Here is a 12,688-nt window from a genome sequence, read left to right as displayed (position 1 = left end):
AAGCTGGAGGAGGCCCCCTCCCCTCGGCTGCATGTGGCACCCCGGCTGCCACAAGCGGGCTGACATTATCTGCATCAGAGCGGAAATCTTTTTGTGCTATATTAAAAGACAGGACATGATGGGAACGTTCCAGTGGAAGCACTCTCCTTTTCAGTCAATAACGCAAGATCGCACCCTTCCTGAAAGCACAACGTTTCTGACACTGGTGTGAAGTCGCAATATTGCCACTCTGCGTTTGCGGACAAGTCTCTTGCTCTTTCCCTCAACTCCTCCCCCCCTCTCCCAAATTCCCCCCAGCGGCGATGCTTACCGGAGCTTCCCCTCCTGCGGCAGCTCGTGAGGCGGGTCGTTGCACGTGAGCCGAGCATCCCCATCCAGGAGGTACACGTACACCCTTTCCTGTGGGGCAGAGAGGGCCAGTTAGATCTCCTCAAAAGATATTAGAGGGGCATGAAAAATCGGTTGCGGTTTGGTTCGGCCAGGACTTGCGATCGGCGCGTTCCAGAAGGCGCAAACTAGGCCAGCCTGGAACCGAAATGAGCTTCTCAGGTATTTATTTATTTATTTATTTATTTATTAAAACATTTCTGTGCCGCCCCATTCGCCGAAGCCTCGGGGCGGCTCACAACATAAAGTCTACATCTTGTTTTTGAGTCTCTTTAGCACAGTCTCAAGAAGAAAATGTTTGGGTTGCTGAAATCAATCCAACCAATGCAAAAATGCACACAAAAGGAATCCTTTGTTGAACTGGTGTTGCACGAACCTGTTGCTTGCCTAGGCTAACGAGAAAGGTGCTTTCTGCTGGACAATGAGAACAGTTTTACACAAGTTCTTATTACAGAGATGATACTCTCCCACATAGATACAAAATGCACCAACCCACTGTTAACACAAACAAACATTTAGATGAACATACGAGTGCTTATGTTCATGGAAAGAAGTTTTGAGAACTTGCCATTTTAGCTGCCCGCATCCTGGGGCTGGCAAAGGGGCTCAGTCCCCAACAAACATTAGGCTACTAACAGAGATGAACTCACTGCCATCCCTCCAGTGGATGCCAGACATGCTTCCTGCACCCGCGTGTGCAAGGGGGGAATTTCAGTGGTCGTAGTTTGCCGTGTGATTCTCCCATCTACACAGCTTTTTAAGGTCCAGGATTCGTGCCTTTGTTTTCCTTTTGCTGCTGTAGTGATCTATCTCCCTCTCTCTCTCTCTCTCTCTCTCTCTCTCTCTCTCTCTCTCTCTCTCTCACACACACACACACACACACACACACACACACACACTGCAGGCCCTGTCTTAGGCTTGGACCTGTTGATTACATTATGTGGGCAGCAACCTTTTCCAGGTGTATCATTACCTTGGCAAAACGTGCTTCTTCGAATCCTTGGGAGACGGACACGCTGTGGCAGAGGGAATCCGGAGCGCAGAACCGCGCGTAGCAGCCGGGCCGGGAGGGCCAGCCCCTGGGCCAGTGCGCCCCCCAGACGGAGCAGCGGAGTCGAAGCCGGCCTCCTCCGCGCCCGTGGCTCCTGGGGCCGCCAGTCGGGGCGGAACAAGGACACCTTTCCCTGGGGGGACACGCTGCGGAGCCCAGTGACGGAGCGCACGCGCACCGGCACACCGGCCCCGTTTCGGCATCGTGCTCCTCAGATGGTATTTGGCCTTCGGCCCGAGGCTGTCAGTCCCCCAAGTGGCTACGGGCCGCTGGCCACCCCAGCCCAGAGTCATCGCTGAGAGGGTCTAGTTCTGCATATTCATGAACTGCGCCCTCCCCCCGAATCTGGCACTCGCGGAATGTGCTGGACTACAACTACCATCTCTCCAGTCAGCAGGTCCGAAGCGGTGGAAACTGGGGGTGGTAGGAGTGGTAGTCCAGCACACCTGCAGGGTGGAGGCAGGGAAAGCTGGCACCTGCTCTCCCCTGCTTGCCAACCCCAGGACGGCGGGAAGCAGGGCATGATGGGAGTTGTAGTCCTCGCACATGGAGGGGTTGGGCTTAGCACGGAGGGGTGAGAGGCTGAGCAGCAGAGAAACTGCCAGTCTGGTGGGAGGTCTGAGCAGGAGGGGTGCAGGCATGTTGTAAACTCTTTCCCTCCTGCCCTTTGAGTGTGATCAGGCCCCGTTGCACCCCAGGAGCGGCTCACTGGTGCAGCTGCAAGCACATTCGCAGTTTGAAGGCTGGCTACCCCCTCACACGCCTTCCAAAGAAGAAATCCCTCCAAAAAGCACAGTTTCAGTCTTTGGTCTATGGGAGGAGGGAGAGAGAGAGAGATCGTCTTTTCTTTTCCTGCAAACTGCATTGGTATAAAATTGTGGAAAGGTTAAACACGCACACAGAGAGTGGACTGAAGGTCAGCAGAATCCTTGCAACTGAGTTCAAGCTGGCCTGCCCTGGAAGCCATGGGCTGAAATCATAGGAATCCGAATTCATTTCCATCTGCCGCAAATTTCCCTGGGCAGGCAGGGAAATTTTGACTAACGTGGTCTGAAAGGGAAGGGGCAGGGCAGGGGAGAGGCAAACCGATCCATAACAAGTGCAGAACAGCAAACAAGCGAAGCAGTTCTTCTGATCACCCAGAAAGGCCCTTTCAGGTTCACATGGAAAACCGGCTCCAACCTTCCTGAGGAACAGAGAGAAGGACTGTTTGCAAAACTCCACGGGGAAATCCAAGATGTTAAAGGAGCGGAGCCCGGGCACCACTGCATGCACCTCCAATGCGCAACAATGCACAAAGGATTGTCCGTGTAAGCCAGACAGTGAAACAGCTGGCCCCCTCCCGCCCGGATGCGTTCCTCGCATAATCACGGATTATTCTACTGCTAATCCTCAACCAGATTTTCCTGGGCTTTTCCCTGCCTCTGTGCCAAATCCAGCTCTTACAAGCAGAGTATGTATTTATTTATCTAAAACATTTTTATGCCGCCCCCATCGCAACGAAGCCTCAGGGCGGCTCACAGCAGGATACAAAGTACATAAATACATAAATAATAATGATATAACAATTTAAAAAATTGTTTAAAAGCCCCCGGTGCATCTTGGCTAAAAATTTAAAATCTTATTAGTTCAAATAATTTAACAATTAAAATAAGTTTTAAATAAAAAGGTCTTAGCCTGGCGCCGAAAAACAAAGCGTAGCCCTACAGCTTCTGCTGCTGCCATGCACATGACTCAATAAACTGCAAGGCCTCTGTGCATGTGCAGAGTTGATCCCCCCTCTCTCAGCCAGCCCACACCTGTGAACATGAAGATGGTGGTCTTTTAAGCACACCTGGCCTGCACGCACCAGGAACCAATGCTGGAGAGGGCCGGCCTCTGGCCGGCTTGGGATCTGGCCCGGAAATTCGGCACTGCAGAGGCACCGACAACGGTCTTGCCCTTTCTGCTCGGAGCCCGGCCAGGAGCGCTGGCTGCCATCCCGAGACGGACACCGTACAAGCACTGCTTCCAGCTCCAATTAGCCGCAGTTCAGACATTCACCCGCACCTGTTCAGTGGGCCAGCGATGCTGGCGGAGCCAAGCGGGTCATCAGCTCCCGTGCGCGGCCAGGCCGGAAGCAGCCAGCTCCGGACAAGCAGCAGCACCCAGCTGCCTCCCGCCAGCCACCCAGGGAGAACGCCGAGCTTCCGGCATGCCTTCCCCCAGCCGACATTTTAACCTCCCCAAATGGCTTTAATGTTATCTGGCAGCTAATTAACTCCCAGTGTCTCCATCACTAACGAGCTTCACAATTAAATCTCCTCCACGCTGGCTTAGCTGGAGGACGGCAGCAGCTGCTTCCTTAGGTGACTGCCTGCAGACCTTCATCACCACCACCACCACCATCTTGTCATAATCATGTTTTCTGTTTCCTTCTGAGAAGAAAATTCTCGGGGAAGCAGCTCTGGGTGTTGTCAGCAGGTGTCAGCAGGTGCCGGGGAGGAACAAACCCGAACCCGAACTGTTCCACCTCTCTCACATTTCACCCGAAAGATGTGGTTGCCATCAAAGGCACATTTCATCCTTCCACAACATTTTGGTCACGGGTTCGATGCGGATGACGGTTGTGCTAATCAGGCCAAAATCGGGCTCTCCTGTGCTCGCTCCCCGACTTCTTTCCCACCCTCGGCCCTTGCCAGGGGCAAGTCAAGCCAAGATCCAGCCTGTGAATTCTCCGAACGCCTGTGACTTAAGCGCACGACATATGCAATTCTTTGTACCAAGTGCACAAAGAATGCAGAACTCACAAGCCCCGTGTGCAGAAGCCTGGACTCCGTCCCTGCCGGACGCCCACGCAGGCGCTCAGCGTCAGAGGAACTCGGGACAGAGGAATGAGCCAGAGCCACGGAGCCGAGCCGAGCCGACCAGTTCCCACCCCCAAACCGGATTCTGCACACACCACGAATCCCGAAAAAAACAGCAGCCGGTGCATCTGCTAAAGCTGATCAAAGGTGCTTCAAGCCACGGGGTGTCTGAGCCCTGACAACCGTGCCGCATCCACAAGTATCTGAGCCGGCAGCCCGCTCCTTCCGGCGGTGTCACGCGGCACCGGGGCCAGAGGAGGCTCATGCAGGCCCCCTCTCGGCATCCCGCGTCCCGCACTGCCTCCGGAGGGGCTGCTCCACGTAGGAGCAGAGCCGCAAGCCGCGCGGCGCTTCCCCCACTGGCCTGGAAGGGTCCCCTGGCTGACCGTCCCCACAGCCACCGAGAGGCCGGCGAGAACTGGCACGTTAAAGCCGCCCCATCCCAGTGCAGGCCACGGGGACCAGCCCCACAGCGAGCAGATCCCAACTCGCTCCTGCAGAGGGGGAGAAGGGGCAAGGCGCCTCCTCACCCCTCACCGTGGGGCTTGCAGGGGAAAACTGCACAGGAGCCTGAGGGAGGGAGGGAGGGAGAGAGATCAGACTCATGTTTCTGAGGAAGGTTCTAGACTCTCATCCATCACCAGCTCTGTGAAAAAAAGTGGCTGCAATTAGCCACACGGATGCTGCGAGAGGTGTCCCTCAGTTCACCCAAAGTGAGGTTTTGAGGCACGTTTGGAGATTGCAGCTAGGTCTGCCACCCCAGCGATATTTGTGCCCCTCCAGAGGTGTTGGCTGCAACTCCCATAATCCCGAGCACATCTGGACAGGGCTAGGGTGGGCAGTTTATGTATTTAGGCCTTCATATCCCATTCATTAGCACAGAACTCTCAGGACGGTGATGCAATAAAACCTAATCAAGCAGCATAGAATAGCCACCGTCAATTTAAAACAGCGATATCAGCGGCCTGTTTAAAAGCAAATACATCCATCAGAAAACATCAATACGGCCAAGCAAACGGTTGCAGCGGGTTCATAATGCCACCTGATGCCTTTGCTGTGCCCCAGATTTCCCTAGCACCGCCCACGTGGGACCAATCACCTCCGGAAGCAGAGGGACAGGCCTGCTCTGTCCTGCCTTCTGTATCCATGGGGCGGAATCGCGCCCACTGCCCCCAGCCTCCAGGTGGGCAGACGGAGGCAGGGAAAACTCGCCCCGGGGTGCGTGCTCACATCCGGCGTGGCGGATCCTCCAGGGAAGGCGACCCGCTGTGCCGCCAGCGCGAGACGGTGCGCTCAGAGGGTGCGGACGGGGCTGCCGAGAGCAGGCAGTCACCTGCCCATGGCCAGCTAAACCCGGAGTACCTGTGGCCACGTGGCAAGCCGGGTGTCCCTCCAGGCACGACACGGAGTGGGCAGACCGCGCCCTGGATGTGCGAGTGGGAAGGCGACGCCCCCTCCCCCCTCCCCCAAATTGGTGCTGGGGGCCAAAGGAGGGTGGCTCTGGCTTAGAAGAGGTTTCGGCGGGGGGGGGGAGGTCTCTATCCGGGGAGCCCTCCCCTGCCCAGAGACTTCTCGCCAGAGTCTCCAGGCACGGAGAGGGGCCCACGGCGCCTTTCCAGGGACACGATTCCTCGAAGTGGGCAGCGCGAGCAGTGGGTCCTGCCCTGCCAGCGCCCGACGGCCTCTGCGGGGAGAGCCTCGCTTCTCGAGCAATTCCCCCCCGCCCCGTCCCCCCCACGGTGAGCTGACCGAGGCCCTGACAGGCCCTGCCAGTTTCCTGCTTTGGGGAGCTCACTTGGCTTCAAAGAACCGGGCTCGCTGTGCTCCTTCCAGCAGCTCTGCCAGAGCAGCTCCCCCGAGACCCTGAGATGAGCTGGACGCAGAACTACCTGAGGGCCTGAGTGGCACCAGGTAAGTGGCCGAGAGCTGATGAGCTCCCTGTGAGCACGTCCTGCTTGATCAATACATGGCTCCTGGAAGGCATCCAGAGTTTCACTCAAACTGGACGAGCTTCTGAGATTGTTAACACATTCCCTTACCCAGATGGAAGTGGGGTTCCCCCCCATACCCATAATGAGCTGCACCCCCCCATCCTAAAGGACCTCTCATCTAAGCTCAAGGAGGAAGGTGCCTTTTGCCTGAACACGCTCCTGGAGACGCCGCCAAGCTCTCTAACGAGCAGCAGGGAAAGGGGAGCCGCGCCGAATGAAATGGCCGAATGCGCAGAGGGGCGCATAATGAGGGGCACGGATCCTGCTGAAAAGCCGAAAGCGACCTTGCCCCCCTCTCAGGAGGTGTTGTGCTAATCAGCCTGCCTCGAGCCCCCCCCCCCCCCCGTCGTCCAGGAGGAAGGGAGAGCGCCGGGCGCTGGCTGTGTCCGGGCAGGCGGGGCCTCGGACTGCCCCCTCCCGCGGCACGGCAGCGGCGAGCCAGGTCCGGCGGGGGCAGCGGGGGCCGCAGGGCGATCGAGAGGGGGGCGCTGCCGCTCCGTGCCCGGCGGCTTCCTGCGCCGCCCCCCCCAGGGTGCGGGGGGCCCCGAATGCCCCCGCTGCAGGGCGGAGGCCCCATGGCAACCCCCCTCACTTAAAGCCGGGGAGCGCGCCTGAGCGCAGCGGGCGCTACAGGAACTTTCTGGGTATGGATGACTTGCGAGGAGGGAGGGGGACCCGGGGCTGCCACCGGTGCCCCTTAATCCCCCCCGTGCAGGTTTGTGGGGGGCAGGGGGCGCCCCCCCCGCCCCTTGCCACAGACCACGCCTGGGAAAGAGAAGGGCCCAACGCAGGAGGCTGGGCGCATGGTGCTGGGGGGGGGGGGGCCGAGCGGCGGGGGGCGCAGCCCGCCCAAGCCCAGCCCCGCGTCCACGGCCCCCCGCCCCCCCCCCGCCTCCGTGCCTCGGGGCCGGGCCAGGAGGCCGCGCGCAAACGGGGCTTGGCATGAAGGGGCGACAACTGGCGGAAACGGGAGGAAATGCGCAGCGGGCCCCGCGAGCCCCAGCCAGGGGCCACCCCAGCCCCAGGTCCAGCCCCGGCCCGGTTCCGCCCAGGCGGGGATGCCGCCTCCCCCAGCGGGATGGCCCTGGAGGCGGCGGGCGCCACGTCGGGGCTCGGCGCCCGTGCGGGGCAAGGCTGCATCCCTGCCTCGTGTCCCGTCTGGCTGCGCGCCGCTTCCACCTGAATGTGCTTCCGTGCAAGGCAGGGAGGGCAGGGGGTGGCTCTTAAAGGCTCTGGATGCGAGAGCGGCGAAGTCCAAAAAAAAGGCTGCCAGGCATTGTTTGACGGCAAGCTCACCTTTAATCTTCTGTTCCTCGCTTTGTGCTATGACAGCCAGTCAACAGAGCCAAGCCGTCTTACACGGGCCTTTTACTCCCAACCGCAACAATTAAAATTGTCAGTAGGACCCTCGAGTTGATTCGTCTACGGGATAAATTAATCAGTTCTGGCAGCTGGAGTGACAGTCAGGATGGGACAGAAGGTCAAGTTCACATTTCAATGCAAATTCATCTTATTTTGCACCACAAGGTGAAACAGAAGGCCCTCACAATTATCCCCCCCAAACCGCTTCCGCCTGCGCACAGGAGCGCTGCAAAGAAAATGCTTACGAAGATGAGATGCCCGCGTCAACACGACGGTGCTCCAACTGCACGATGTCAAGGACGCTGCCCACAAAACTGTGTATTAGGCAAAGCGATGCACAAACATGCAAATTCTGTACGAGGAGAAAGAAATCTGCCCCAAAATGCTGACAAATGTTCATGTGATTTTTTACAAATCACAAAATTTGGGGTGAACTTTTAAAAATGTCCAATTGGTGCAGAAATGGGACACAATGGGACATACAGGTATGTGAGGGGGTGTCACACAGAGGTGGGGAGAGGCCTGTTCTCCCCTGCAGAGGAAGGCAGGACGCGCTCCAACAGAGCAAAGCTCAGGGAACCAAGGTTCCATTTGGATGCCAGGAAGCACTTCCTGACAGTCAGGACCCCGCGGGTGTGGAATGGGCTTCCCCGGGAGGTGGGTGAGGCCCCATCGGTGCGGGTGTTCAAGGACAGGCTGGACATGCACATGGTGGGCTTGTCATGAGCAGAGCCAGCTGGAGCCGGGGGTCAGACTAGATGGCCCGGGAGGCCCCTTCCAGCTCACCCTGTTTCTATGTTTCTAAAATGGGCTTAAGGTTAGAAAACAAGAAACGGAGGGGAGTGGACTGGACGGATTGCTTGACCCCTAACTGGAAGGCACATGGAAGGCGACTCAGCACCTGCGGCAGCCCCCCAGGAGGCGGGCCTGCAGGGCAGGTCATTTTGGGGCGATGCGGTGACCTGATGCAGTGGCGCCACGGAGACCGGCCCCGTTCTGTTCCACATCAGCTGCTCCCGATCTTCCAGGCCCAATTTGTCTAAATCAACCCTGCCAGACTAATGATGGGCTCCGTAGTCTCTTCCCAGGCAGAGCGGTTCCCGCAAATTGCTCACTCACCACCCATGAGTAACATCAATTATGAAGCTGCACTTAATTTGGCCGGGAAACGGTCTCTTTGCTGGAGAGACGCAGCGAAGGCGAGAGCAGCACTGGGAGACACACAGAGATCGCGCCACGTTGGGGGGGATGTGGGGGGGGGGGAGGTTGCTTGAGGGCGGGAAGGTGGGAAAGGCGGGCGGGGGGGGGGGGGGGGGGGGGGGGGGTAGGGGCTATTGCACCGGCTGGGGGCCAACATGATCCCAGCTCCAAGCCACAGGCAGCCTTCAGACAATGAGAAGGAAGAACGGGGCAGGCGGGACTCCGGGGGCGTGGGATCCCCCCCCCCCCGGCCTGGCATGTCCCTGCGCTTCACTCTTGGCCAGTGAGACGTCCTGGCTTGGCTTGCTCTGGCTGGGACCAGTCAGGTCCGAGGTATCCCTTGCGCCCCGACGCAAAGATCTCCCCAGACAGTCCGACATGGCTCTCCTGGCGGCAAGCGATCCAAGCGTTCCAGAACCAGGGCGAGGACCGTAAAAGACAAAGCGTACAAGACAACGGGACGCAGCCCCGCCACTGCCTCAGGAGCGGCAGCTGCCTCCTCTCGCCTTACGCGTCTTCCACGAGGAGAACGCCCAGGCTGCTCGTCTCGCTGCCACAGTGACCAGGAGCCCAAGGCGACTGAGCGCCTTGGAAATGCTGCAGGAGCAGCCAGTTTTAATAATGGAACACACCCGTGGCAGGACGAAGGTATGCGCTCGCCTAAGACCGGGTTTGGGGTTCTGCTTGGAACGGCTTGGCTTCTCCGCATCCCTCATCAGGCCGCCCAAGCTCTTAAGCTCTGTCTTTAAGAATGGAGGAGCACAAGAAGAGCTGTGACACTCTGAGCACACGTCCATCGTGTCCAGACTTCTGGCCCCACAACCAGCCACCCAAAGGGACACACAGAGTGGGTCCTGCATGCAGCCCTGTCCCCCGCTTCCTGCTCCCCAGCAGCTGGGAGGGTGACCATGGATTGACTCCTTTTCTGGGCATCTGCCTCACCCACCCAAACTGGTGACTGTCACGACATCTTGTGCTAGCAATCCCTGCAGTTTGCACTGCGTAAAGCAGGGCAGAGAACGTAGAAAAACGCGAGTCAGAGGGGCCTCCCGGGCCATCTAGTCTGACCCTGGCTCGGGCTCATGGGATCCCCAGCAAAGACTTCTTTGTATCTGTCCTGAATCTCACACTGACCAACCGGGGGGGGGGACCCCACTGGGCCCTGGTGTGCAGTAAGGGGGGGAGAAACGGCCTCCCGCTCAGCTTTCTCGCAGCAGGTGTGATTTTGTACATCTTTCCTGTAAATAGGGAGCGAGCGGTAAATCTCAGAGGTAATATAGATGAAGAATTCTGAATGCCCAGAACTGCTGCCTAGAAATAAGAAAATACAAGTATTTCTTTGGTGTTCTTGAGCCACCACTGTGAATTTCCTGGCCGTGCAAGAATGTCTCATAGAGATTTTGCTCCTGCCCAATTCAGGAAGATGAGAAAGGCAAAACGACAACCGCGGGCAAGGGAGAAGCCCGGCAGCGGGAGCCTGGAGCCCACCGTTTGGATTGGGCCCCTGTCCCAGACAGTCCCCCGCCATGGCAGCCTTCTCCCATCCCCCATCTGCAGCTCAGGGGCGACTGCACGGACCCTCCATTAGAGCAAATGATGCCTTGGATCCCCTAAGCGGCGCGCTGCGTCTTCCGCGGATCCTCGGGGACTTCTGGACCGCAGCGGCTCACTGAGTGCATCGTTCCAAGCCCATCCACAAGGCGTGGCTGCTCCCCGGGCAACTGGTCGGTGCGGCATGCTCGACACGGCTCTCTGCAGAGGAAGGCCTTCCCCTGCCCCAGAGGAGCTGCCTGCGTCTGGGGGAAGCTGTGCGCATGCAGCCGACCGGTGATCTGGGGCTACCTGTGGGAACAGATGCCGCACCTGGAAGAAGGGGGTCCGGTCTGCGCAGGTAAGCAAGAGGCGCCACGGCAAGGCCTCGATTCTCACAGGAGGGCGCACCTGGCCCAGGCCCCTTCCCTTTGCACTGCAGGAGGAGGGTCCCCACGGCGCATGGTGCTCCATGGAAAGCCGGGAGGTCAGGGGGTGGCAGAGCTGGAGCTCCCGCTGGGAGCGCTGCAGCGGGGACACGGGCCTCCGTGGCAGTGCCCTGCTCGCACGGACCGCTCGAGCAAAAGCCCCGTGCGTTTCACAGGGAACATCAGGTTCCACGTGGGCAGCCCCGTTTCTGGAGCAGGCCGGGCCCTCCACGCACTCCAGGGGCTTTCGGGCCTCCTGCGCACCGTGTCTCAAGCACATCGTGTCCTTCTGGCAGCTCTCCCTGCGTCCCGCTTCCACGGCCGTGCGCTCGGCCTCCGCCTGCAGGGAAGCACGCTGCCACGGCCGGGCTTCTCGGCCACAGTACGGGCTGCGCATCAAGCTGATCAGGTGCTGGGGCCCCCATTTCTTTTAGGGCCATGCGCAGCTCGTGCCGCACGCAGAGAATGGCTGTGCTGCAGACTGTCAAGCGCAGCCTGATCTTTTCCTGTGGCGCTCCAGTCGCCTGCAAGTACCTGCGCTAGGACCTCTAGTGCCTTTCCTTTTGGGAATCCAGCTTGGACACCCGGCCTCCCCCTCTCCACACAGGGTCAAATCCTTCTGCACACCTGGAGCATCACTCTGTGTGAGTGGGAGATCAACGCCGAGCTCCTCTGGTTGCTGCCCCTGTTTGGCCTCCTTTCTTGGGGAGCGGAGTGTGGATGGGACTTTTCTGGCCTGTGGGCCATTCTTTTGTTTTCCAGACTTTTGGGGGGAAATTCCTGGGAGCATTTGGACTGATTCAGTCCCTGCAACTTGGAGTAGTTCTCTTGGCATCCTATATACTCCGGGTGTGTTATTCCTCCTGAGGGCTTTCAGAGAAGTTTTCACTTTGTTTCACACCCTTCCTCCTAAGATTCCTCTTCAAAAGATTCTGTCCTCCTTTCATCTCTTTTGCATAGTTCTTCTGTATATTCTTTCCACCTTCTCTTCATTTTCTCCTGGGCAGAGAGTGTGAGTGTGTGTGTGTAAAATTGCATTTTACACTGTGCTTAGCTCACTTACCATGCAGAGTGGGAGGATGAGCAATATCTGAGCTTGCTGAAGCTCTTGGTTTTCCACCTCGGTGCTCAAGTTGCCTCATTCTGGCAACTGAGTGTGAGCATCTTTTTGGGTCTGAGCAGAAGTGTGTTTCGAACACCCAGAGCACATCACTTTGCAAGCATCCTCCCTGCAGCATAGGTGGAAGTGTGCAAATCCAGGCTCTGGGGGATAGCGCCCATTCCCAGAAAGTGCACCAGGGCACACCTCCCAAGCAGACACACACTTGAGGGATTGTGGGGGGGGGGGGGGGGGAGCCTGCAGGGTCCCTGGCCAGAAGCGGCGCTCTCACAACCCTCTAGTTAGCTTAAGCAGGGGTTCGGTATTCTGCCACCCCTTCACACAGTCTAGATCCCTGTAAATTGTACTTATTTAGTCCTATGTTCATATATTACAGAACGCCTTTCCAAAGAGGCTCCTGGGGCAATTGACAAGATCCATTTCACACGTACACCTTGAGATTTAAAAGAAAAATCAAGCAAAGGCAAAATGATCGGCATTTCTAAAGAGCATTGCGACCGAGACCTGGATGCAACAGAACCATCTTTTCCCATCTCTGGAAATACACAAAGACTCTGCAGCAAGGCACCGGCTGAGCCCCAGCCTCTGCCGGCCAGTATTTCCCTTCCTGCCTGTCGTGTCTCTCTTGGCATTTGGTAAGCGCAACCCACACAACCGAGGCAGCGCCTGGGAAGAGCTAGCCGCTGGCCCTTGATGGAAATAGTGAGGATAATCCAGCAGCCGGAGTGGCGAAGCTGCCGGGCAAAACAAGGAGAGAAACCCAGAGCAGGATG

The 12,688-nt window shown here is 58.1% G+C and overlaps 1 protein-coding gene across 1 annotated transcript in view; it reads right to left on the bottom strand.

Moving 5' to 3' along the window:
• The window catches only part of PDE2A (phosphodiesterase 2A), a 131,233-nt gene that overhangs the window by 61,348 nt on the left and 57,197 nt on the right, over positions 1-12,688 (bottom strand). The window contains exon 3 of the mRNA XM_044418605.1: positions 311-399. Within this exon, the coding sequence (XP_044274540.1) occupies positions 311-399 (89 nt within the window). The remainder of the gene's footprint in view (positions 1-310; positions 400-12,688) is intronic.

This window comes from Varanus komodoensis, unplaced genomic scaffold, assembly GCF_004798865.1.
Source record: "Varanus komodoensis strain SLA01 unplaced genomic scaffold, ASM479886v1 scaffold91, whole genome shotgun sequence".
Lineage (NCBI taxonomy): Eukaryota > Metazoa > Chordata > Lepidosauria > Squamata > Varanidae > Varanus > Varanus komodoensis.
This window is presented reverse-complemented; position numbering and strand designations above follow the sequence as displayed.